The sequence below is a fragment of the Mobula hypostoma genome, chromosome 5 (assembly GCF_963921235.1).
Source record: "Mobula hypostoma chromosome 5, sMobHyp1.1, whole genome shotgun sequence".
Classification (NCBI taxonomy): domain Eukaryota; kingdom Metazoa; phylum Chordata; class Chondrichthyes; order Myliobatiformes; family Myliobatidae; genus Mobula; species Mobula hypostoma.
In genome coordinates this window covers 186050170-186073471 of record NC_086101.1, presented here as the reverse complement: position 1 = coordinate 186073471, position 23302 = coordinate 186050170, and the positions used below count along the sequence as shown (strand labels likewise).

General features: G+C 40.4%; 1 protein-coding gene across 4 annotated transcripts in view; it reads right to left on the bottom strand.

Annotated features, from left to right (window-relative positions):
- The window catches only part of nek1 (NIMA-related kinase 1), a 155421-nt gene extending 132401 nt beyond the window's left edge, over positions 1-23020 (bottom strand). For all 4 annotated transcript variants that reach the window (XM_063049500.1, XM_063049501.1, XM_063049503.1 and 1 more), the window contains exons 1-8: positions 22970-23020; positions 18697-18894; positions 18503-18599; positions 17672-17769; positions 11004-11087; positions 7572-7639; positions 4210-4296; positions 4041-4095 (exon numbers count right to left, since the gene is read on the bottom strand). In XM_063049500.1, coding sequence (XP_062905570.1) covers positions 4041-4095; positions 4210-4296; positions 7572-7639; positions 11004-11087; positions 17672-17769; positions 18503-18599; positions 18697-18813 — 606 coding nt within the window. In that variant the 5' untranslated portion in view covers positions 18814-18894; positions 22970-23020. The remainder of the gene's footprint in view (positions 1-4040; positions 4096-4209; positions 4297-7571; positions 7640-11003; positions 11088-17671; positions 17770-18502; positions 18600-18696; positions 18895-22969) is intronic.
- Positions 23021-23302: the final 282 nt, after the last annotated feature.

Sequence of the window (23302 nt, the reverse complement as noted above, 5' to 3'; positions counted from 1 at the left end):
CATTGCCCAAAATCCTGATTAAAGTAGCTGCAGAACCTGGCCTCTGTACCTCCCTCTGCAATTGGATCCTAAACTTCCAAACTGAAAGACCACAGTCTGTGTGGATTGGTGATAACATATCCTCCTCGCTGACAACCAACACTGGCGCACCTCAGGGGTGTGTGCTTCACCCACTGCTCTACTCTCTATATACACATGACTGTGTGGCTAGGAATAGCTCAAATACCATCTATAAATTTGCTGACAATAAAACCATTGTTGGTAGAATCTCAGGTGGTGATGAGAGGGCATACAGGAGTGAGATATGCCAACTAGTGGAATGGTGCCACAGCAGCAACCTGGCACTCAACGTCAGTAAGACGAAAGAGCTGATTGTGGACTTCAGGAAAGGTAAGACAAAGGACCACATACCAATCCTCAGAGGAATCAAAAGTGGAGAGAGTGAGCAGTTTCAAGTTCCTGGGTGTCAAGATCTCTGAGGATCTAACCTGGTCCCAACATATCGATGTAGTTATAAAGGCAAGACAGGGGCTATACTTTAGCAGGAGTTTGAAGAGATTTGGCATGTCAACAAATACACTCAAAACTTCTATAGTTATACTGTGGAGAGCATTCTGACAGGCTGCATCACTGTCTGGTATGGAGGGGCTACTGCACAGGACCGAAAGAAGCTGCAAAAGGTTATAAATCTAGTAAGCTCCATCTTGGGTACTAGCCTACAAAGTACCCAGGACATCTTCAGGGAGCGGTGTCTCAGAAAGGCAGCATCCATTATTAAGGACCTCCAGCACCCAGGGCATGCCCTTTTCTCACTGTTACCATCAGGTAGGAGGTACAGAAGCCTGAAGACACACACTCAGCGATTCAGGAACAGCTTCTTCCCCTCTTCCATCCCATTCCTAAATGGATACTGAATCTTTGGACACTACCTCACTTTTTAAATATTCTGTTTTTGCATGTTTTTAAAATCTACTCAGTATAGGTATACTATAATTGATTTACTTGTTTCATTTATTATTATTACTTCATTGTATTTTTTTTTCTCTCTGCTAGATTATGCATTACATTGAACTGCTGCTGCTAAGTTAACAAATTTCACGTCACATGCTGCTGATAATAAACCTGATTCTGATTCTTCTATAAGTTAGCCATCTGTAACATGAACTCAGCTTTTCTCTCTTCCACTGGGATATTACCTTGTCCTATCCTCTCTGCAATTTCAATCTAACTTGCTTTTTCTCTTTTCTCTGATCTTTGAACTAAATTGCCAGATTAAATGAAATTTTCAGCCTGAAGCATTAACTCCGTTCCTTTCTGAACAACAGTTTTTAAGCATTTTTTCTTCAATACATACCCAAGTTACAAAAGAAAAATTCACTCCATTTATGTTTTTAAAAAATTCTTAAAGTTACAATTCAAGATATTTTGTTCAACACCAAGTCAATGAGCACATTTGGTTCCTTTTGCCCAGGATGTACGTGTTATTTTAATTAACTGCAAACTAATCCCATTTTCATTCTCCATATTGTCACATCAATATTTTCCTGATTCTACCATTCACCTTTATGCTCAGGGCAATTTAGTGTGCCCAATTAATTAACAACCTGCAGGCCCTTAGCTTTCTAAATTAAGGAAGAAACTATCAAAGAATTATAAGCAGTCGAACCTTTCAGACAGCACTGGAAATCTGGACTGAACCTGGGTCATGAAGCTGAAAGGCAATTACTCAACCAGCTGCACTATTGTACCTCCCAAATCTAATCACATGACTTAGTCCATTAAAGGAGCTGTAATGGACAGTATCAGAATGACACTTTCTGTTTGCAATACACCTACGATCTTAAGATGCACTGCTTGATTAATTATTTCACACTTAGAATTGCAAAGCCAATTACAGAATACCCAAGGCATTAACAAATCGATGAGGTGCAGTTCATCTTTTCAGGTATGCATTTATAAGCCTTAACAACAATTGGGTAGGCAATATATCCTCATCCATTTACGCATTATGAATTCATTCAGCATCACAATCTTTACGCAAAGTATTGTAGATTCTTCATTTTCAATGTCAGCCAATCACAGCAATTAGATTTACTTCCATCTTTAAATCACTATTCCATTCAAACACTTCAATATATGCAGAAAATAATTTTCTATTTCAGAATCAGGTTTAATATCACCAGCATATGTTGTGAAATTTGCTGTTTTTGCAGTAGCAGTAGAATGCAGTACAAAACATGAGAGAAAAAACTGAATCACAGGAAATATATATGTAACATATTAAATAGTTAAATTAACTAATTAGTGCAAAAATAAAAATATAAGTAGTGAGGTAGTGTTCATGGGTTCAATGTTGATTCAGAAATTGGACAGCAGATGGGTCGAAGCTGTTCCTGAATTATTGACTGTGGCTTCAGGCTCCTGTACCTCCTTTCCGATGGTAGCAATGAGAAGAGGGCATGTGCTGGATGGTGGGGGTCCTTCATGATGGAATCGCTCCTTGAAGATGTCCTGGATACTGAGGCTAGTGCCCATCATGGAGCTGATTAAGTTCTCAACTCTCGGCAGCTTATTTTGATACTGTACAGTTGCCCTCCCCCATACTCGACAGGAATGCTCCCTACAGTACATCTGTAGAAATTTGTGAGTGCTTTTTGTGACAGCAAATGTCCTCAAACTCAAGAAACACAGCTGCTGCCGTGCATTCTTTGTAAATGCATCAATATGTTGGACCCAGGATAGATCTTCAGAGATGATGACGCCCAGGATCTTGAAACTGCTCACCCATTCCACTTCTGATCCCCTGATGAAGACTGGTGTGTGTTTCCTTGTTTTACCCTTTCTGAAGTCTACAATCAATTCTTTGATCTTACTGATGTTGAGTGCAAGGTTATTGTTGTGACACCACTCAAACTAACTGTTACATCTTGCTCCTGTATGCCCTCATATCACCATCTGAATTTCTGCCAACAATAGTTGTGTCAACAGCATTTGAGCTGTGCCTAGCCACACAGTCATGGGTGCAGAGAGAGTAGAGCAGTGGGCGAAGCACACATCCCCGAGATGTGCCAGTATTGACTGTCAACAAGGTGGAGATATTACTCAGATTGAGTCTTTCAAATTGGAAGTCGAGGATCCGGTTGCAGAGAGAGGGACAGAGGCCCGGGTTCTGGAGCTTTTCAATCAGAACTGTAGGAATAATTGTGTTAAACACTTAGCTGTAGTCAATAAACAGAACATTTTTATTCAACCAAAATTTTGTTTAACTGAAACACTAGATTTGTCTCACTTCACATCGAAGAACCTATAGCTTTAGCTAAGCAACCTTCATTGATATGTTCATATCTTGTCACCCAAATCATCTTGATGAATTCAGATTGTGTAGCTACTATTTTGCTAATTATTCTAACCAGTTAACCTGGATTAAGTTTCTAATTATCTTTTGAATATGCTTTTCCCTATTTGATGATGCTCCTTCTTCACCTGTTTGCTTATTTAACCTGATTGCTAAGGATTCCACTTCCAAAACACTTAAGCCGGTAACATAGTGGTCAACATGACAGTGCCAGCGAACCATGTTCAATTCCTGCCACTGTCTATAAGGAGTTTGTATGTTCTCTCTATGGCCGCATGGGTTTCCTCTGAGTGTTCCAGTATCCTCCCACATTCCAAAGACGTACAGGTTAGTATGTTTGGTCAGCTATTTTGGCAAGGTTATCTTACAAGGATGGATTTCAAGTTCTTTCTTATGAAATACATCAGAAGCAAACCTCGCTTGTCAGATTCACAACAGTTTGCCTCAGCTTTAGCACTGAGAATCGATCTTTTTAATCTGCCCATTTAACCCTCAAGTCAGCCCTGTGACCTCTCCGGCGGTTTGATTAAGAACAGGTTGAAAGTGTTGACCTGCAATCATTAATATCAAAGTTGCAAAACAACCAAATGATTTCACAGAGAATGCCATCACCTTCAGCCAGGACCAAATTTAAATTTCAATGCCAGGGATTGACAGATTTAAAAATAAAAGGAAAAGTACTTACAGCATGTTTGAGGGTACACATCTCATATAGGACGCAGCCCAATGCCCAAATATCACTAGACACATGAATTAAGGTATCAATCAATAATTATTCATCTCCAGTAAAACAAATGCAAAGAATGATATTGACTTACTATCATGCTACAAAAGATCAAAATGGTCAAATGTACCTTTTGTTGTTGTATGGCTTATTTTCACATATTTCTGGGGACAAGTAGTACGGTGTGCCAATGCAAGTCCGTGCCAGCTCCACAGTACTGTAAGGAAATCAATATTAATATTGTTGTAAATGTAATATAATTTCCCTATGCCATTTTATAAGTGGCAGTAATCTATTTAAAAATGAACATTAATATTTCCTAATTGTAACAATTTGAGGGAATGCAATTATTATGCACAATACATATCATTCTCAATTGAATCCTGCAAGTATCAGCTATGAGTGTAAAGTAAATAGCAAATGAATTTGAAATACAGACACTTCACCAAAATTTTTCTGGCTTTAGGCATATACTTCGGAGTCACGTTGCCCCAAGACATACAAAATGGAAACAGGCTCTTTGGTCCATTATTGACAAGATGGTGATCAATTACCAGTGTATACTAATCCTACTTGACAGTGCTCAGCCCAAATCCTTCCATGCCTGAACATTTCAAGTGCTCATCTATAATGAATAATGCTGTCAGAGTACCTGCCCCCACCAACCCCGCAGATAGAAAGTTCCAAATTTTGACCACATTGCGTTGGGGAGTAAAATAACACCTCCAAATCTCCTAACACTTAAACTATTACCTGTAGTATTATACATATTTGCTATTGGGGAAAATCTTTGCACCAGTGTTCTTAATCTTGAATACATCAATCAGCAATTGACACCCCAACCATCCCAACATCCCAGCCTCCTCTGGCCCTAAGAAAACAAATTCACACTTTTCTAGTCTCTCTTCATAACTGAAATGTTCCATCTCAGAGGCAACATCTTCTGAATTTCCTCTGCACCCTCACCAGTGCATAAACATCCACCTTGTGGTATGCTAATCAGAACAACAGTTGGTAGGTACTCCAGCCGCAGAATAATCAATGTTTTATAAAGTTGTACGATAATCTCTATTCTACATCCTGTCTAGTGACAGTTGCTACCCTCAAGAATCATTTCCTGCTCATAAAATCAAGATTATTTCAGATCAAATTTGCTAACTTGCTTTGGATCACATTAGTTCTTACATTTTAGACCAGTTCCCATTTATGACCTTGTCAAAGAATTTACTGAAATCCGTCTACAACAATCACTTTTAGATACCTCAAAAAAAAATTGAATTAAAAATTTTCAGAGCATCTGTCCTTATACTTCCTGACTATCCTGATCAATGCCTGCCTCTCTAACTAGATTAATCTTTGCATTCAGAATTTACTTTCCATTTGAGGCAGAGGTTGATAGGTTCTTGATTAGTCAGGGCAGGAATGGTTATGGAGAGAAGGCAAGAGATTGGGGCTGAGGGGGAAATGGATCAGCCATGATGAAATGCAGAGCAGATTCGATGAAACAAATTCTGCTCCTATATCTTAAGGTCTTATTTACGCTCCTCCAATCAGCAGGCACCTCTATGGCCAAAGATTAGAATATTATTTTAAAATCAAAATCACAGCAATCTTTTAGAAACATAGAAAACCTACAGCACAATACAGGCTCTTTGGCCCACAAAGTTGTGCCGAAAACGTCCCTACCTTAGAAATTACTAGGCTTACCCACAGCCCTCTATTTTTCTAAGCTCCATGTACCTATCCAAAAGTCTCTTAAAAGACCCTATCGTATCCGCTTCTACCACCGTTGCCGGCAGCCCATTCCACGCACTCACCACTCCCTGACATCTCCTCTGTACCTACTCCCCAGCACCTGAGACCTGTGTCCTCTTGTGGCAACCATTTCAGTCCTGGGAAAAAGCCACTGACTATCCACACGATCAGTGCCTCTCATCATCTTATACACCTCTCATCCTCCATCGCTCCAAGGAGAAAAGGCTGAGTTCAGTCAACCTATTCTCATAAGGCATGCTCCCCAATCCAAGCAACATCTTTGTAAATCTCCTCTGCACCCTTTCTATGGCTTCCACATCCTTCCTGTAGTGAGGCAACTTATCCAACTTGATGCTTTCCAAAAGCTCCAGCACATCCTCTTTCTTAATATCTACATGCTCAAGTTTTTCAGTCTGCTGCAAGTCATCACTACAATCACCAAGATCCTTTTCCGTAGTGAATACTGAAGTATTCATTAAGTACCTCTGCTATTTCCTCCGGTTCCATACATACTTTCCCACTGTCACACTAGATAGGTCCAATTCTTTCATGTCTTATCCTTTTGCTCTTCACATACTTGTAGAATACCTTGGGGTTTTCCTTCATCCTGCCCACCAAGGCCTTCTCATGGCCCCTTCCGGCTCTCCTAATTTCCTTCCTAAACTCCTTCCTATTAGCCTTATAATCTTCTAGATCTCTAACATTACCTAGCTCTCTGAATCTTTTGTAAGCTTTTCTTTTCTTCTTGACTAGATTTATTACAGCCTTTGTACACCACGGTTCCTATACACTACCATAACTTCCCTGTCTCATTGGAACATACCTATGCAGAACTCCACACAAATATCCCCTGAATATTTGCCACATTTCTTTTGTACTTTTCCCTGAAAACATCTGTTTCCAATTTAAGCTTCCAATTTCCTGTCTGATGGCCTCATAATTCCCCTTACTCCAATTAAACGCTTTTCTAACTTGTCTGTTCCTATCTCTCTCCAATGCTATTGTAAAGGAGATAGAATTATGATCACTATCTCCAAAATGCTCTCCCACTGAGAAATCTGACACCTGACCAGGTTCATTTACCAATACCAAATCAAGTATAGCCTCTCCTCTCGTAGGCTTTTCCTCTGTTACACTAAGCAGACCTTGATCTATCTGCCTGCAAGCACACAAAGACATTTACGACATCCTCTTTTTGAAAGATAATCTAAAATTCCACTGTCACCCTCTCCATATTCTCCAATTACAACATCCTTTCGTATGATGTTCTCTCCTAGGAACTCTGGCATTGATGGTCATGCCTTAAATAAAACTCTACTACTGCACATTTTCCCAAAATTGCCACTCTTCTTTCTCCACTAAGCCTTTGAACAGGTTATGGCCACCTGTCCTGAAGTTCCCTTAAATTCAGTGCTGAATGTCACTAAAGAAAATTCCTTTGAGGTTCCTCAGCACCCTTACTATATTGAAAAAAGACAACACAATGCAGGCTATTGTTAATTCACTATTATGTAACCACATTAAAATGATGCTGAAACGTTATGCACTTTTTGAAAGACTTTCATTTTTTGATAAGCGAGCAAAAGAAATATATTTCAAGTAATTCTCAAAGTTCAACAAATAAATGACTTTATTTTGAGTAAGGATGAAGGCAATTCAATGCTCTTGCAAATGGTGCATGAACAAAAGAGGGAATGCATGTAAATCATGCTTCCTTTCCAACAGTTTGTACTTTACCTGTTGAGTACTCTAGCTATTCCAAAATCTCCCAGCTGCACCGTCCCATCTTTGGTTAGAAAGATATTCTGGGTCAGAAGGAATAAGTGTGAGACTTATTATGCAAAAATACAGTATTTTAGTTTACAGTTTTAAGCAAACCTTTTTGGATTCGGAACGTACAAAATTTGTTATACTATGAAAACAATGTGATACAGTTTACAAGTTAAGGAAATGGATTTTGTGTGTCCAGGATTAAAATACTTTCTCCTCCCAACACAAGAAATGATATTCTCTATCCTACTTTGGAAATGCAATTAAGTCTCCAGTTATTTTAGAGATGTGGAGTCTTTATAAACATCGTAGCCTTGTGGACTGAATCACCTGCTATTTTGAAGAACCTACCTGGTCTTCATGCTTGTAATCAAAATGGACCAGAAATCTCTTTAGATCTGCAACTGGTAGTTTACTTGTACTAACAGGTTACTACCCAAGCAACGAAGCTAAAAAGTACTTCCACAATTTAGGTACAGAAACTGATAGGACAAGACACATTTACCCAAAACCAATTGTCTTATATTAAAAAACGATGAGTTTCCATAATATTTATAAAAATAAGAAACTTCACTAACATTTGAACAAATTTATTTTTAAATACAAGTAATTTTTACATTAACTAAAATTTAATTTGTTCTGATTACTGCACAACTGCCCAAATAAATGTGTATAACTTTAGTCTTTTATACTGAACACTAAATTAAAAATTCAAATACAGCTCCATCCCCTGCACTTATACTACTAACATAAGTTATTCCATACTTTTTTTCCCCTTACGGTAGTAGATCTAGAATGTGGAATGACAAGACCTTTATCTCCACACTCATATCGTAGGGTAGTACATAAAACACAAGAGATTTTGTAGTTACTGAAAACCCAGAGCAACACACATAACACACATTGGCAATTGAGTGCAACATCAGTGGAATGCAGCACCAGAGGTGAACGATCTTGGATGAGATATTAAACCAAATCAATGCCTACTTTAGCAAACATAAAGGACACCAAATTCAGATTCCTAGGTGACATAAATTCCTTTACTAAGATGATCAAGACAAAATATCTGGTCATTTTTTTCCACTGCTGTTTATGGTAACATGCATGTGGAAATTGATGCCTGTGGTTTTCTCCAAGAGAACCACAAACTGTACCTTGGAGAACATCCTAACTGGTTGCATCACAGTGTGGTATGAACAGGCCACTGCATAGGATTGGGAAAAGCTGCAGAAAATTATAAACTCAGCCAGCTCCATCATGGCACTAGCCTCGGCAGCATCATGGACATCTTCAAGGACGGATGCCTCAAAAAGGCAGCATCAATCACCAAGGACCTCCATCACCCAGGACATACCCTCCTTTCAATGTTACATCAAGAAGGTGGGTCAGGAGCCTGAAGCCACATACTCAATGTTTCCTCTATCATCAGATTTCTGAACAGACGATGAACCCATGAACACTTTCTCAGTATTTTTTCACTACTTATTTAATTTAACTTTATACTTCTTACTCTAATTTTCAGTTTTTATTATTATTATGTATTGCAATGTACCAGTGGTGCAAAACAACAAATGTCATGACATATGCCAGTGATATTTAACCTGAACTACATTTCAAAATGACTTCATTGATTGTAAAGTTTAAAGCACACTGAGATCATGAAAAAAAACATTTTCTTCCAAGTCTTTAATAGAAATTGAACATTATCCTTTCAAAATTTATTGGCTGTGAGAATTTTTGCAACATCTGGAAAACATGCAAGGTATGAGAGGTGAGCACAACTTTTCTTTCTCCCTGCTCTTCAGTGTTTTCCTTCACCCATTCAATATGCTTGCCAAGCTTACAATGGCAAAGAGAAATTAACAAAGCCAGGCCAAGTCAAAACACCAACAGAAAACTTATCACACCTCTCTTCTAGGTACAGCTTAAAGAAGTCACATGGAAATGACTGAGACACAGTATTTGCACATACTGCCTTCTGTCTTAAAGATTGAGACCATTCCATCAACTGCATCCCCCTCATTCTTGCTCATCCCCTAATGCCTGGACCAGACTTTCAAGATTTATTACTGCACTTAATGAAATCTACTTGTACTTTTCTCCTCATGTGGATAGCTTCCATCTAACTGCATGTCTTCTCCTAAACTGCCTAGCTCATGAAACACCGTTCACATGCCTTCAAAATTAGCACCACAAAATTATTTGCTATGTGAATACTTGTGGTTCTGAAACCATCACCCCTCTCAACTGTTCTGTCTCAAATTTCCCTCTGGCTCATTTTGGTTGACATTATTTACTGTTTTCTCTTGTCAGATTCTAACCTTCTCTCCTTCAGCCATCATTGATCTTTTCTTTTCAAAAGAAAAATAGCACCCCCACCTCTCCACTCCTGCAATCAACTATGATTTCCTCCATTCAACAGTTGGGAAGACCAGATCCATTGCTCTCAGCCTGTAGCTCAATTAGCACAGCCAGACATATCAAGTGTCTGCATGTTACTGCTAGCAGTCTGCTAAACAAAACTGTGCTTTACTGAACAGTATATTTCTTCCCAAGGCTAGTGTTGGAATACACCTGTGCAATCAGTAACAATGTCTTTTCACTCACTTCTTCCTTTACTTTAGATTATCTGTTACTGGAATACTCATCCACACCTATCCTTCCAGATCCCAAAACTTTCAGGGAATCTTGAAATTTCTATTACCTCTGAACTTGAGCTCATCTGAAACTGTGCTACCTTTGTCCTAGTTTTCATCAAATCCCCCTTAGCTATCCCCCTATGCTTTCTGACCTACAGAGGCTCCCAGTAAAGGATCAACATTTTTAAATTCTCGTCATCAGCTTTAAATCCCTACAAGGCCTTGTCCATTTCACTCGTAGTGACGTAATGTACTCTTTCAATTCAAGGCCCAAGCATGGGAAGTTTTAATTGTTTTACCACAAAGCTCTCTCACCCCATCAAGGCCTGAAGTTCCATAATCCCCTCACTACACCTCTGTTACTTCAAGAAGCTTGTATCATCAAATCTGTCCTTGCGTATCAAATTTTACCTGATGTCATTACCAAAAAATAAATAAATTGAGGCATTTAAGTGTTTCATAAATATGGATTGTTATAATACAAAACAGAATATCTGTACACAAATCACATTCATTGTAAATTTGAATTGATTTTTTCCAACTCATCGTGTTTAGAAAAAAAATTCTATACTAAACAGTTCAACTCAGAGACATTAGTGGATACTGACAAACTCAAGAGCTCCATGTAACAGGACATACAGCTGGAATTTCTTCCTCACAATGCACTAGTAAAATATACAACCTACAAGTAATGATACAGTGAGTTACCAATCATATTCTTGAAAATATTACCATAACTAAACTGATTAAACAAGCTCACCTGTGACTTGATATCCCTGTGCAGAATCTTTCTATCATGTACATGTTTCAAAGCCAAGCAAATTTGCACAAACCAATCCAGGATCTAGTCACAAAAAAAATTCAGTAAAACTGTGTACAAGTAGAAATCAGATCAGACAATATCAAGGTCATACAGTATATTTCACTTCAAAAGATAATATGCAGACCTCATTTACGAATTTGCCAGAGTGACATCACTATTCACAACTCTATTTTAACACAAATCACTATTAGAGATTCAGGAGCAGTTTATTTTGAATATAAAAGTGCAGGAATACTATATTATAAACTGGAGACCTCTGGAACAACAAACAATCTATTCAAGTGTAGTCAGTTTACGGTCCCAAAGATGTTTATGCAAACATTTTATTCAAGTCAAGTCACTTTTTATTGTCATTTCGACCATAACTGCTGGTACATAACTGCAGGATACTCTCAATACAACCTCTGTAGAATGTGGTGAGGATGGGGGTGGGAGATGGACTTCTCTCAGCCTTCAAAGTTAATGGGACTTTCACTAATCTGCAAATGCTACTACTTCACAACCAACTATCCCAAACCCGCTATCACCAACAAACATAATATTCATTAGATTATGATTATAATGGAACATAGTTCCAGAGTCCCATAACAACCATTTTTTCAAGCTTCAGAACATTAAAAACTTCTATTGATAAATAGATAAAAATATTGATAAAAATAGTATCCTAATTAAATAAGATTCAACTTTATTGTCATTGTGCCAAGTACAGATACAAAGCCAATGAAATACAGTTAGCATCTAACCAGAAATGCATAGTGTTATTTACAAAATAACTGTGAATAAAAAGTGCTACAGCACACAAATATAAAAGTACTGAGACAGTACAATATGGGTGCAATACTGCTTAGCGCTGTGATGTGAGGTTCAGCAGGGTCACAGCCTCAAGGAAGAAGCTCTTCCTGGGCCTGCTGGTGTGGGAGTGGAGGCTCCTATAGCGCCTACCGAATGGGAGGTGAGTAAAAAGTCCATGGTTAGGGTGAGATGCATCCTTGATACAGGTGTCCCCCGCTTTTCGAACGTTCGCTTTATGAAACCTCACTGTTACAAAAGACCTACATTAGTTCCCTGTTTTCGCTAACAGAAGGTGTTTTCACTGTTACGAAAAAAATCAGTGCGCGTCCCCAGCAGCCGCTCTCCCCTGGATTCGGAACGGCATTCTCGCCGGCATTGCTTAAACACATGCCTGTGAGCAGCCGTTAGCAAGAAGAGTTCTAAGGTGTCGGAAAAGCCTAAAAGAGCTCGTAAGGGTGTTACACTTAGCGTAAAATTAGACACAATTAAGCGTTTCGATCGTGGTGAACGAAGTAAGAACAACGTGAGTTTGGCTTGTGGAAGCTGACAAAGATGATGTCGAAGAGGTTTTGGCATCCCATGACCAAGAACTGATAGATGAAGAGCTGATGCAATTGGAAGAGGAAAGGATAACAATTGAAACCGAATGCAGTAGCGAACGGACCGAAAGTGACTGCGTGAGATTTTCACTGCAATGACAAAGTACGACTTTAATTTTGAAAGGGTACGTAGGTTTAGGGGATATTTGCAGGATGGTTTGAGTCCTTACAAAGAACTGTATGATAGAAAAATGTGCGAGGCTCAGCAGTCAAGCAAGCCTTCCACATCAGCCGACAAACCTCGACCTTCGACATCGAAGCGGGTAGTCATAGGAGAAGATGAGTTGCCTGCCCTAATGGAAACAGACGACGATGAGATGACACCTCAGTGTCCCACCACCCCAACCCCCAGGCCGCGGACAGATACCGATTCACAGAGAATGCAGTGGTAGCTGGGAGGCACACAGCACATCTTTAAGAAAAAAGCCGAAATAAACATGCTAATTAATTACGTGCCGGGCTGCACCTAATTAATTAGCATGTTTATTTCGGCTTTTTTCTTAAAGATGTGCTGTGTGCCTCCCGGGTACCGCTGCACCGCTGCATGCTTCATTGATCCGACTCAGCCTAACACACCATCAGCTCGGCAAGCTGTCTTCCCGATTCCCGTAAGTGATACTACACTGTACATACATTATTTCTACTTTATATAGGCTGTGTATTTTTACGTGTTATTTGGTATGATTTGGCAGCTTCATAGCTTAAAGGTTACTGGAGAGAGTGTTTTTGCCAACAGCGCTTGCATGAGATTTTCTGCCGAGAGCGCTTGCATGAGATTTTCGCTATGGAGAACAGTGCAGGCAATGACTGTGGAAAAGTATTTCTACTTTATATAGGCTGTGTATTTATCATATCATTCCTGTTTTTACTATATGTTACTGTTATTTTAGGTTTTATGTGTTATTTGGCATGATTTGGTAGGTTACTTTTGGGTCTGCAAACGCTCACAAATTTTTCCCATATAAATTAATGGCAATTGCTTCTTCGCTTTACGACATTCCGGCTTACGAACCGTTTCAGAGGAACGCTCTACCTTCGGATGGCGAGGGAAACCTGTGATCCTTTTCACCCTGTCCAGGCAGCGTTTATGGTAGATGTTCTCAATGGTGGGCAATTGGGTGTTGATAATCCGCTGGGCAGTTTTCACCACACGCTGGAGTGCTTTGCGGTCCGATGAGGGATGTTACGAGAATACACATAAAATTAAGATGTTTGCTGGCCGGGGCTAGCATCAGTGGCATCAGCAGTTGGTCTGCCACCTGCCCTCAGGGGAAGGAGAGATAAGGAACAATGGAGCAGCGTCTGGAGATGTGTAATGAAGGGATGTGGGAGGAAGAGCTGTCTGGAGCGGCTCCCCCCTTTTGAACCCTGAACTGTTTGAAGTGATGGACAGGCGATACCCCAGCAGGGGGATAAAAAGGGACAGGTTCGCTAAGACAGACACACACGCCACCCGAGGTAACGAGACCCTGGAAGCGGTACGCTTCTCACGAGTGGGTGGAAAGGTACGATCAGCGGGAACCCGGTGTGTGTCCGCCCTTGCCTGGGTGCCGGGTTCACTGCAGAGGATCGACCGCATCTGGAGGAGGGGTCACAGTCGGTGACCTCAGGTGACATCACCAAGGACCTGCCCAAATGCTGTTTGTGAGCCATCCCGCTGGTCTGTGAGTGAAGCAGTGTTCTGAATGATCAGTTGTTCCTATTCTGTCTCTCTTCCCCACCTTGTCCATCGCCATGGCAACGATTACTGCGAACTGAACTACAAACTGGACTGAACTTTGAGTCATTTTGAAATTGGTCATTTAACCCCTAGACAACGATAGAGCTTGATTGATGCTGTTATCTTAATTCTGTGCACATGTGTGTTTATCATCACTGAACTGTTGCATTTATTATCCTTTCGATTACTGTGTTGCTTGTTTCTGTAATAAAACTTTCTTAGTTCTAGTACTCCAGACTCCAACTGAGTGATCCATTTCTGCTGGTTTGGCAACCCAGTTACGGGGTATGTAACAGGGACGATTGCCATACCACACTGAGATGCAGTTGGTGAGTATGCTCTCAATGGTACAGCGGTAAAAGTCCATCAGTATCCTGGGACAGAGGTGAGCTTTCTTGATGCTCCACAGGAAATAAAGGCACTGTTGCGCCTTTTTGATCAGGATGGAGGAGTTCAGGGACCAGGTGAGATCCTCGGAAATGTAGACACCAAGGAATTTGAAGCTTGATACACGCTCCACTACAGCTCCGTTGATCTAGATGGGGACGCGAGTGTGGCTCCTAGCATGCCTGAAGTCCACAATGATCTCCTTGGTCTTCTGGGTGTTAAGGGCCAGGTTGTTGTCAGCACAACATGCAGCCAGGTGCTAGACCTTGTCCCTGTAGGCCGTCTCGTCATCCCCTCTGATCAGGCCAACCACCGTGGTGTCATCTGCGAACTTGATTATGGAGTTAGAACCATGTACAGGAATGCAGTCATAGGTGAAAAGGGCGCATAGAAGAGGGCTCAGCACACAGCCTTAAGGCACACCGGTGTTCAGGGCGAGAGTGGAGGAGGAGGGGTTGTCTATCTTAACTGATTGGGGTCTGTTAGTCAGAAAGTTCCAAGGTCCAATTACATAGAACATAGAATAGTACAGCACAGTACAGGCCCTTCAGCCCACAATGTTGTGCTGACCCTCAAACCCTGCCTCCCATATAAGCCCCCACCTTAGATTCCTCCATATGCCTGTCTAGTAGTCTCTTAAACTTCACTAGTGTATCTGCCTCCACCACTGACTCAGGCAGTGCATTCCACGCACCAACCACTCTCAGAGTAAAAAACCTTCCTCTAATATCCCCCTTGAACTTCCCACCCCTTACCTTAAAGCCATGTCCTCTTGTACTGAGCAGTGGTGCCCTGGGGAAGAGGCACTGGCTATCCACTCTATCTATTCCTCTTATTATCTTGTACACCTCTATCATGTCTCCTCTCATCCTCCTTCTCTCCAAAGAGTAAAGCCCTAGCTCCCTTAATCTCTGATCATAATGCATACTTTCTAAACCAGGCAGCATCCTGGTAAATCTCTTCTGTACCCTTTCCAATGCTTCCACATCCTCCTATAGTGATGTGACCAGAATTGCAGAGGGATGAGCTGATACCAAGCTGGCAAAGTTTGGCGATCAGCTTGGAGGGGATCACAGTATTAAATGCTGACCTAAAGTCAATGAACAGCATTCTGACGTAAGAGTTGGGGCTGTACAGGATTGACCTGGTATGGAAACACAAATGCACAGAAACAGAAAAGGAAAAGCCTACAAGAAGTGATGGATATAGCCTAGTCCATCAAAGGCAAAGCCATCCCTACCACTGAGCATACTTACATGGAGCACTGCCACGAGAAAGCAGTATTCACCATCATGGACCCTCACCATCAAGGCCATACTCTCTTCTCACTGGTGTCATTGGGATGGAGGTACAGGAGCCTTGAGTCCCTCACCACCAGGTTCAGGAACAGTTATTCCCTACAACCATCAGGCACCCAAACCAGCATGGATAACTTCACTCCAAAACTCTGAACTGATGTCACAACCTATAGATTTACTTTCAAGAATTCTACAACTCATGTTTATTTGGACAATTTCTGTTTCACACCTTGGTGGTTGGCCCCTCTTTATGTTTATTGTTCATAAGTTCTATTGTATTCATTTTCCTGTAAACACCTGCACGAAAATGAATCTCAAGGTTGTATATGGTAACATATACACACTTTGATAATAAATTTATTTTGACTTTGAAAACCTGGAGCAGCAGTAGTTTTAACAGCCCCTTTACCCATGGTGTCTTCCTGAAAGTCATCTCATCTACCGTTTCCTGCCTCATTTTCATAATACCAATTCCTCTATAATTAAAAAAAAATCCACCTCAGCCTCAAATCTACTTAATAACTGAACTCGCATCTACCTGGAATAGAGAAGACTTACAATTAGAAACAAAACTTGTCACCTGGACATTCCCCAAATGGCTCAGAAACAGTTAACCTGCTGAAGCTACTCAAGCAGTCCCGTGTCTCTCCTGATAGCTCAGTTTATCGAGCACTGAGAAACTAAATAGCTAACTGCTGCTAGTTGTGTCATGCCTATTCTGATTGAAGATAGCTTACTCTTCACGATATTTGATCTATCAACTGAAGAAATAAGATTAATCCCCGAATATATTTGCTAGAATTTAGAAGAATGAGGGGGGATCTCATTGGATCTCTACTGGATATCGAAAGGCCTAGATAGCTAGATCTAGAGTGTACATTGACAGGATGTTTTCTTTAGTAGGGGAGTCTAGGACCAGAGGGCATAGCCTCAAATTGCAACCATGTCCCTTCAGTAATTTCTTTAGCCAGAGAGTTTTGAATCTATGGAATTCATTGTCACAGATGGCTGTGAAGGCCAAATCACTGGGTATATTTAATGCAGAGGTTGACAGGTTCTTGATTAGTAAGGGACTCAAAGGTTACAAAGAGAAGGCAATAGACAGGGGTTGAGAGGGATAATAGATCTGAATAGCTGAATGGCCTAATTCTGCTCCTGCTGTATATCTTATGGTTTTATGGTCTTTTTTTAGTTAATTTTTCAGTTCAGTCTCAGCTTAATTATTTACTGTTCTCTATGTCTTCACCTTTGCTGTTATCATCTCTGCCTTGAAAGCAGCCAGAGGAAGTTGCAAATCCAAATCTGATCCTTTAAAATCTAAATGGAAGATGATGAAACTTTTAAAAATAAACTCAAGTAGCATTGTCATTTGAAAAGTGAAAAAAAAATCTCTAAAAACTGTGAATGAGAGTGAGACAATTATGGAGCTTCGACACCATCTGGACAAAGTGCAAGCAAGGTATTACAAGTGCAGCAATATTCTGTCAAATCATGATGCTGGAACTGAAATTCTTGTACAATGCCCATTTCAACTGCAAAAAACATCATTAGTACAACTGCCAAAGAAAGTACAATACATTGAATGAAATATTGTAACTGACTGAGGGGGCAGAAATAGTGCAGTTGGAGGCAATGGGTATATGTTTCAAGGAACATAAGTGGATGATTTGACTATGAATTTACTGTTAAAACAATAAACAAAATATGCCCAAAAACTAGCATCAGAATGAATCACCATCAAGGAGCAGTTCGATTAGATAGATTTCATTAGCAAACAGGCATAACTATTTGATAATTTGATAGTTTTACCTGATCCTCAGGAAATAAAATTCCTTTTTGTGCATTAATCCGTTTGAAAAGGTCTCCCCCTTCACAGTAATCCATGACTATGAAAAGGCAACCACTTTCTGTTAAAATAAATAAAAAGTCTTTAGGAAAAAAAACATCCTTGACTTAAAAAATACAATAAGTTAATAATTAAGATATTCATTTGCAGTAATTGAATTTCAAGCCAATGGAAAAGCCCACAAGCATCTGCGAGAACTCATTAAATCTGCATTACTCTACACCCTGCATTGATCTGTAAAACGTACCACCACAGATCACTGAATGCATTTGCTCACACAGCTATCTTTGCAATCAACGACTTATTCTGCAGCCTTCGCCTTACAGCCATGTGCCCTGTTTCTTACCCCCATTCAGGGATCGTGAGCAAACTACTAGGATCACATTAGAAAGCCCATGATCTGAAAAGGTGACAACCAGCTGCAACCCTTGTGCTAATATCTCTCCCTTGATAGTATTATGCAGCAAAGCCACTTAAAATTAGAAAGAGATTGCTTTAACAGCTGAATCACAAGAAAGTTCTTTTAATCATCAAATATCACCTATGTTTATTGAAAATACTATATTTAGCAAATTACTGATACATAAATGCAAATGCAGTTTCCTTATTTCAATTCAAATCTTTTTCACTGAGAAAATTCTCTCATTTCAACAATTCAAGTGCCAAACAAAGGTGCAGTCCCAAATACATTTGAGAAATCTGGATCAGAAATGGTCTCAAGACCACTAAGTCTACAATTCCCCGTGGTAAATAAAATCTTTAAACTCTTAAGTCATCTCAGACTTATTTCGAACCTTCAAATGATTCCTTGTACTGTACAATATTTGGATGCTTCATATTGGCCAGAACAGCAACTTCTCTTCTTGACTCTTCCCTCTCTTTGTTAGACATCTGTAAACCAAAGAGAATCAAAACAAGTCCTTCAATATGTATTGGTTAGGCTGATCATAGTTGAGTGGCATCTATAGAGACTGCAAGATCATCTTACCCTGGAGATATTGATTTCTTTGATAACATATTGTCTGCCATCTTCTTTTGAAGTCACAAGAATAGCTTTCCCAAAAGATCCTTCTCCAATTTTGTTCACTTTGGTATATTTATTCATTGTGCTCAGTATAAACAATCCGCATGCTCACACTGATCAAAAACACAAGTACCTTCAGCATTCCTTTCTTTGACCTGGTGACTGAATCAGAAATATTAAGAGTATTGTATATATAAAAAAAAGGAGAATTCATAAATTAATTCATACACTCTCATAATGGTCAATTCTGGAAAAAAAAAACAACCTGACCACAGGTTCACTATCAACACCCGATCATCAGCTGAGACTCACTTACGCAATCCCTAGTCACTGTTCACAGATTTAAGTCCCAAGAAATGACTTGACAATCAGTTTGGCCCAATACTGGACATGCTGCACAAAGGTATTATCCTTGAAATGAGAGTATCACACACAAATGCTGGAGGAATTCAGCATGTCAGGCAGCATCTATGAAGAAGACACATTCAACATTTCAGGCCAAAACATTCTGATGAAGGGTTTCTGCTGAAAGGTTGACTCTTTCTTCCTCTACATCAGGTCAGTCGAATAGATTCATGGCACTATTCCAAAAAACAAAACAGTACTGGTGTTATCCTGAGTAAGCTTGCCTTGCCTTGCGCCCTAAACCCCTGGTGGAGTTGTCGGGGTGCCATCATGACAAGCTTTGCACCAGTCTATTCCATCTGTCACGGTTGTGTGCCAGAGCCTGGGTCACCGCAAATGTTTTCCCTGTCCATTCTTTAATGTTGTCCATCCATCATTCCCTCTGTCTACCTCTCCTTCCTTTCCCCTCCAGAATTCCTTGTGGAATGGTCTTTGCAAGGCCACTGGATCTTGTTACGTGGCCGTAGCATCTCAGCTTTCTTTTCTTCACCATTATGAGAAAGTCTTCATGGGGGCCAATGTGGTGCTAGATGGTCTTGGGGACCTGCTCATTCGTGATGTGGTCCAAGTATGAGATGCCCAAAATGTTGCAATAGCATCTCATTTCCAATGCCTGTATCTTCCTCTGTAGCTCTGCTGTGAGGGTCCATGTCTCACATGCGTATAAGAAGATGGAGACTACCAATGCATGCAGGAGTCTGATCTTGTACTTCATGGTGATGTTGTCTTGATATTCTCTTGAGTTTGGATAGTGCAGTCATTGTCTGTGTGGTTCTAGCCAGAACTTATGGTCTTGATCCTTCATCACTGATGATTGCCCTCAGATATTTGAACTGCTGCACTGTCTCAAGTTTCTGACCGTGGACCGAGATGTCTGTTGTGATGGCACTGTTGGCATTTGCCATGAGCTTGGTTTTCTGGGCACTTCTTTCCATTCCAAACTTTGTGGAGGTTCTGTCAAGATGGCTGACCAGGTTGGCCAGTTCGTTCTCTTTTCCTGCAAGTCCATCAACATCGTCAGCAAATCTTAGGTTTATGATGTTCCTCCCTCCAATGCTGACTGTGCCCACATGATCTTCAAGGGCAATGCTCATGATTCATTCCAGGAAGACGTTGAAGAGAGTGGGGGAGAGGAGGCAGCCCTGACGGACCCAGAGGTATGGAAGCACTCCCCGATGGTGCCCTGAGCGAGCACTGCACTGGTTGCCTTGGCGTAAAGCTGATGAATTGTATGAATCAGCTTCTGCCCTGTGTTGAATTTCTTCATGGTGGCCCATAAGGCATCATGCCAGACTCTGTCAAACACCTTCTTGAAGTCTATGCAGACGTGGTAGAACTCTCTCTGGTGCTGAAGGTGTTTCTCACAGAGGGTGCGGAGGTTGGAAATCTGCTCAGTGGTGCTTCTGCCCTTACGGAAGCCTGCTTGTTCCTCAGCAAGCTGAGTAAGCTGGGCAACTTTAAATGCAAGGCTTTCCTTTACATTTTCCTCCAGTGTATTTCACTGTGCAAGGGACTTCCCTGCAAATATCAAAACATTCCTACAAAGTGCGGCACCAAAAGATTTAGTGAGACGGATAATACAGCAAACTCTGTGCAGACCTGCTTCAGACTGTGCAACACAGAAGCAACACATTGTCAGCAAAGTTTATAAATGCAGAAAATAAGAAAAGCAGAATATTCAAGATTCGTTGAGTTCCTCCAGCATTTTGTGCATGTTGCCTTGGATTTCCATTATCTGCAGAATATTTAGAGATACAGCGCAGTCCTTCAAGCCAGGCCGCCCCAGCAACCCCTGCCAAATCCTATTAACCCTAACCTAATCAGAGGACAATTTACAATGACCAATTAACCTACCCGGTATGTCTTTGGACTGTGGCAGGAAACCAGAGGACCCAGGGAAAACCCATGCATTCTATGGGGAGGACATAGAGACTCCTTACAGAACAGCAATGGAATTGAACTCCAAACTCCAGAACGTCCTGAGCTGTAATAGCATCATACTAACCACTACTAGGCTTCTGTGGTGCCTGGTAAGTTTTAGTGGTCTTAACTGGTTTTAGTGGTCATAGTGGTCTTAAGTTTAAAGAAAACTATGTACTTAACAGGACTGTGAAAAAGTCTTATATATAAAGCTAGGGTGAATAAGACTTTTGCATAGTACTGTCTATTGGTTAAAATAGGAAGATCCTTGGGAAACAGACAATAAAAGAGTACATAGCTTTATATTAGCTCAGTAGTATTAAATGTTATTTGGTAACTGTAAAGACCAAATATACAGTACTGCGCAAAAATCTTGGGCATCGAAGCTATATACATGTGCCAAAGACTTTTGCACAGTACTGTAATAACACGTGTTTGGTTTCACATTTGCATCCATATCAAAAGCACATCAACTAAATAACTGCATCAGATGGTACTTTGATGATAAATTTACTTTGAACTCCTGAAATAGATACATTGATACATCACCAACTGTTAACCACACAATAGCCATTTCTCCATTGTCACCGGTCTAAATCCTTAAAGTCTGCACAACAGCAATCCCCCTGCCTTCACAAAAGACAGCAACTCATCTTCTCAACAGTAATTCTGCAGATGCTGGCCTTACAATCAATGACCACATTCCAGGAAATTAATTGAGGAAAAAAAGGCTTTAACAGGAGAGTTTACAGAGGATGCTTCAAATCTTGAAAAGTTTAAATTAGCTTAATGCATTTAGCTAAGCAAAAGAATTCAAAGTGGCACATGTTATTAAAATGCAATGTACCTGCCAAAGGGTACTACACAAATACTGTGAGGAACAAAACAAAAAGGTTACTGTACAATGAAAGAGTGGCAATGAACTAGAACCTCTTCAACAAAAAGCACAAAATCAGCAGTTGCATTCTGTACATAATAGCTAATTCCAAAAAAATCAAATAGTTTAGAGTGTGGCTTCTTTTATTTTTCTGATGGAGCTTTAATCTTCAGTACATTGTTGAAAGGTAAAAGGAGACACTGTCTTCACAATTAACAACAAAAAACATATTTCCTTAGTTACAAAACCACAACTACTCGTAAAGAAACTGTATTCACTCACAGCATGTGAATGTCTCTAGCAAAACCAGCATTTATAACCCATTCCCCAACCAGGGAAGCAGTGAAGAGTTACTCATGGGTTTCGATTCATACACAAGCCAGACCAATTAAGAACAGATTTCTTCTCCTGGAGATAATGAACCAGACAGATGGTTATTTTATGACAACTGACCTGCTTCAAAGTTACTGTCAAAGAGACAGGCATGACTACAATCTGGATTTATTTAAATTACCAAAAATTAAATCCTCTAACTTCAATATTAGTTTCATGTACATGTCCCTGACTCAGCTCTAGCTGCCATCCCCTCTATTTAACTACTACTAAACCCCGAATATGCATTTTAATTCGCTTCCAATCAAGCTCTATGAAGCTTCAGAAGACATTCGTACAATCAACCCCTCTACCCACCTTGGAAGACGCAAATTTTAATGGGGAAATTATACCGTTCTTATGTTAAATGCAAAACTGAAATTTGAATTCAAATCCCTTGCCAAATATATATTAGATATATTAATAATCAATAACTAATCCACGAACAATGCTGATGATCTGTTGCTCTGTTCAACTACTAGGTGCGGCCTATCAACAAATGCATTGCTCCAACAATCTGCTTTAAAATAATTTTGAGGAATACAGGACGTGTAAATGCTCATAAAGAAACTAACAACAAATTTGGAGATGACACGGCTGCAAAGAGGCTGCAGTCTTCGCCATGCTGTAACGCACCATTAACACCATCACGATCTCACTCACCATTGAGCTGTCTGCCGCGAACGTTGACTCACTCTCGCTGCCGACGCCTTCTCAACCGAACCTGCTGGCGGAAACGTTTTCCGATTGGCTGAGGCGACAGGACTTTGCATTGTGATTGGACATTCCTACAGTCAATCCACCGCCCCTCGGGCTGTCAGCGAGCTAGGTCGTTCCTCGCCAGGCGGGATTGTCCTTCTCCCTGGCAACCGTCGTTAGTAACGGGCACAACGATAAGGGTCAGGGGTGAGGAAGCCCTAAAGAGTTCAATTGCTGCGCTCTGTTCTTACAAATTAGGGAATATTGTTTTATGTAATTTGTTATGTTTCTTTTTTT